This window comes from Hordeum vulgare, chromosome 2H (assembly GCF_904849725.1).
Source record: "Hordeum vulgare subsp. vulgare chromosome 2H, MorexV3_pseudomolecules_assembly, whole genome shotgun sequence".
Classification (NCBI taxonomy): Eukaryota; Viridiplantae; Streptophyta; class Magnoliopsida; order Poales; family Poaceae; genus Hordeum; species Hordeum vulgare.
The window spans coordinates 5,733,458-5,737,897 of NC_058519.1; the positions used below are offsets into that span (position 1 = coordinate 5,733,458).

Sequence of the window (4,440 nt, forward strand, 5' to 3'; positions counted from 1 at the left end):
TGGATTTAAGGTTGAACATACGAAGAACAACGTAGCAAGGTTGATCAGTTAAATTAGACTAACCGCATCATGAGTACTTCTACATCTTACCGCAGGTAAAAAAGAATACTTCTACACATTGACAGCCAAAGGTAAGAACATTAAGCGGCGTGGTTTCTCGAATTTCATCTATTTGGAAACAGAGGAAGGAGTGCTTAGGTTCGAGACACATCTTCAATTATGTAGTGTTGTGTATATGATTTCCATACGAGATACAATCGGACCATCCATATTTAATAGTTTGCGTGGGCTTATAGCCATCCATTTAAGGATGGTACGGACGCCGGACACAAAAAAAATCATATTCACAGAAACTCCAGTTTGTACTTCGCCTTGGAAGTTTTGTTTGGCAAGCGGTAAAAGGTAGATAAAAAAAAGTCGAGGTGACATACAACTCAGTAATACGAAAATAAATCATTAGTTATTTTACGAAATACTCAATCGATATGGATGTATCCAGACAAATCTGAGACAACTAATTCAAGGCGGGGGTAATACTAATACATAACAATTTAGAAATAAGAGAAATGTGTGATAGCATCCGGGTGCCTAGGAACCCTCTATAAACAGTAAAATAAAAAAAATCTGAAACTTTATAGCATCAAAGATGATCAAACTTTCTACATTTTTGCAAATTATCATGCCAAAATATCTTGTAGAGAAATATGTACAAACAAGTTTCAGATTTTGATGCTAAAAGTGCTCAAAACTTCAAGCACTGAAATCTTTTTCGTGTGTAGAGCTCCACGAATAGTTTTTTGGCATGAAAATTCGAAAACACCTACAAAGTTTCATCATCATTGACGCTACAAAGTTTCAGAATTTTTTGATTTTGATTTCTATTTTTCCGATTTTACTGTTTATAGAGGATGCCTAGGCACCCGGGAGCTAAAAATCCACTCTCAATAAGCCAGATAATTGGCATGGGTGCCTCGATGGTAATAAAAAATAACAATGACTAGAGGTGAAGAGATAGCAATGGATAATTTAGCAAATTACGGTAGGAGATACACTGCTTTCCTGTGAGAGACTGATGGGCGTCCCTACACTGGATACAGCGTAGCATACCTTCTACGGCGGGCTTTTGGTGGTTTGGACGGAGTTGGTGTGGCTGCTGGTGGTCTGTCGGGCATCGGCTGATCAATCCATGATAGTACATTGGACACATGCTCATCCCCTGGCGTTGGGTAGAGCGGAGGTGGATAAAGTCCCCACCACTCTGCTTCCGGCGCATCTTTCGGTTTCAGTTTCACGTCCTCTTTCTTCTTTTCTTCTTGTGGCCTTTTATCACCTGGACTCTTATCACCGTCGTCATATGGACGTTCTTCGCCGATCCGGAACGGCCCAGCATGCTCTGCCATAATCCATATGATTGTCGTGAGGTCACCGCCATGGCCGAGCTGCCTGGCATGGGATTCCCTGCTGCATCGGGTGCCTGCATACAATAGCTTATCAACCCAAATGTTGAAGACGAGCTCCAGCAGTTCTGGCATCTTCAAATCATCAGCCTTGAGGAGCTCCACAGCAATAACAGCCGCATCGACCAGAAGTTTTCTTTTTTTTGCGAAACCCCACTCACTGTCATTGTTCTCCTTGTTGACCAGGATCCTTGCAAGCTTCTCCTCTCCAGTTTTCCCACTAGAACTGATGTCTTCCTCGTCCACTACCTCGCGCAAGGATTTGAGGGTTGCTTCGTACAGGTTGTGAAGCGCAAGGCCAGGTAGCATGTCTGGGTGCATGGCCATGAGGAACATGAGATGCTCGGAAAGCGCACTGATCGCGTCGGCAAGCGTCCCTTGCTTCTCCCCACGGATGATGAAAATTTTTGTGGCAATGTGCCACGCAAGGATGTCCTCCTGGAACTCACGGCCAAAGGCCAGAAGGAATTTCTCCTCCTGATCATTGGTGGTAATTTTCTTCTTATACTTTTTCGCTATCACATCAGCCCATAACGTCTTATATCTATTGACTGTCTCCTGGCCCCAGGACATCATGATGTCCTTCATTGTGATGGAGTAGCCGTCGTCCTTCTCGTTCTCGTATGATGACTTGAGTACTTCCGTTACCCTTTCAAACACCAATTGTTTGACATCTTGTGAAAGCTTGTGTCCTTTTGAGCGCTGGTATTTTTTCCAAAACTCTTCCAATCCAACCACCTGCGCCACCTTGCCCCATCTACCGATCTTCCGAGTGCACTCTTGCAGCAAGCCGTACTGCCCAACGGTGCCGGACCACCTTCTGTAGTTGCTCGGACTCCTTGGACAACCAGTGAGGCGCAGCAGCTGCCTCCAAAGATCCAGAGAAACAACGAAATGACGGAGCTGGAGCCATTTCCCAGAGCACAAAACGGCATGTCCAAGCCATCGACATGGCCTGCTGACCTGCAGGAAAGCATGCGTCCATGTCGACCCAAGTGCCCTCAGCAGCCATCTGGTATCAAGAAGGAGGGTAGCCAACAGCAAGATATAGGTGATAATCACATCTGCTGTGGTCTGGCCTTCTTTGTTGTAGTAGAACCCAAACAGCACAGTTGCAGCGCCAATGGCAAACGGCGAGGCGAAACGGATGATGTATCCAACTCCATATGAGCCGTGGATGACGGCCGCCTTGGTGTAGAGGATGTCGTACATGAGTGACAGCTCCATCTCCACCACCTTGCACATATTCTCCCAACTCAAACTGAATATTTTCCTGCTTGTATCAAGCTCATAATCATTGTCAGTTGACTCCGCGTTCACCGAAGAATCAGCCATGGCTCGCTTGCAGAATGGGAGCATGACGTGTGCGACCATCAGGGCTTCCTCGTCGTCAAGCTGATCATCCATTCCCTTTGTGATCAGTGAGCCTGAATCCAAGCCAGGAGAAGCACAAGCAGTGAACAATTCACTTGGTTTGTTCTTGCTTGAGGGCCTGATGTTGCCCAAGTGACCTTGACGTAGGGCGCACACCCTCTCTGCATACTTGGCAGCGCCGACAACCAAAACGATGATGGACGCCGGAATCAAGGCTCCAGCACCGCTACCGGGGTACGAGTGCTTGTATAGGACATAGCTCGCTCCCACAACCCGCGAGAGCGCGAGTAGGGCTTCACGCCAGTAGAGTGCATTGTCCTCCAGGGAGAAGCCACTCATGTTGTCTGGGCCACCAAGATTGTGCACTAGAAACGTCGCCCAGAACGCAAGTAGATGCTGCCGCCGCGACATAGTTTTGCCACAGGGGGAGATGTTGTTGAGGGCATACGGCGCGACCCAGTTGGCCAGCTGGTACGCCCCCCAAAGGATCAGCATCCAGAAACCAGAGGCTGTACGCCGGCGGATGCTGGCAAGAAGCATGATGAGAATATGCGCGGTGAAGCTCAAAAGGACAGCTCCCGGGATCTCCCAGAAACTCATCAACTGCACCACCCGGTAACTTACCTGTCCTGGATCTTCCATGCATGAACTGGTCTCACACACTCAATCTCCAGTGCTGAAATCAACATGATATACATGATCAGATATCAGATAGATATGCAATTTAACTAGTCACATAGTCAAAATGCATCTACAAGACTACAACTAGCTAGCTAATTGAATGATCCATGCATCTACATGCTTGAGAGAGAAGGACGAGCCAAGGTCTAAGATAACATACCGGCCGGCGTGCAGGTCGGATGGTCGATCGCTCGATGAATTGAGCTCTTTCAGTAACGAGTGTGTACAAGAAGTAATGAAGCTACTAGCTACCTTAAACAAGGGAGCTGCCCCATGAAGACGGTCTGGTTAATATTAAACCGTTCAACTAGCTGCGTACTAGTACCCTAACTGTTGCATGTGCAAATGTGCAAGCATGTGCAGTCTGTTATAAGGCTAGCTAGCAGAACATCCATCCTTATCTTCACACAAAGAACTGTAATTCGAACCTCATAATTCAGCATGTTTCTTTTATCATACAATTGCACAATCGCACATCTTTTTTACTAGACTGTACAATTCTTAAACACCTCTAGTAAAAAGAGACGTACAGAATTACGTAGACTTTGAAAACATTATTATTAAGCATTGTATTAGAGAGTCGAATTATGTAGTTCATGAGTTAGCCAGATGCAGACGGGTGAATAACCCTTCTGTTTAGGATAACACTCCTTCAAACTTTACTGTGAAATTCCTAGCGGACTATGTAATAGTTATTTCGAAAAAAAAATCAACAAAGGACTATGCAATAGTTATTTGATAAATATAGTGTATTCCCATAAAAAAGACAGTGGCAGAATTCCGTACATTTTTTTAATTGGTGATTCTGATAGGTACCGACACATGATTGCATATTAACAATTGTGCGAGGGCCAATGTATCATTCACATAGTGGTATTCGTATGTAATTTGATGTGGGGGCATTGGGATCTCGCGGCTCGCCCCACCT

General features: G+C 45.6%; 1 protein-coding gene across 2 annotated transcripts; it reads right to left on the minus strand.

Annotated features, from left to right (window-relative positions):
* Positions 1 to 776: 776 nt before the first annotated feature.
* Positions 777 to 3,839, minus strand: LOC123429073. 2 transcript variants are annotated; one of them, XM_045113134.1, is made up of 3 exons: positions 3,673 to 3,839; positions 3,456 to 3,507; positions 777 to 3,357 (listed from the first exon to the last, which is right to left on the minus strand). In XM_045113134.1, the coding sequence occupies exon 3, from the start codon at positions 3,324 to 3,326 to the stop codon at positions 1,083 to 1,085; it is 2,244 nt and encodes a 747-aa protein (XP_044969069.1). In that variant the 5' UTR covers positions 3,327 to 3,357; positions 3,456 to 3,507; positions 3,673 to 3,839; the 3' UTR covers positions 777 to 1,082. The 2 variants fall into 2 exon arrangements, with proteins under 2 accessions (XP_044969069.1, XP_044969068.1); XM_045113133.1 differs by having other exon boundaries at positions 777 to 3,507.
* Positions 3,840 to 4,440: the final 601 nt, after the last annotated feature.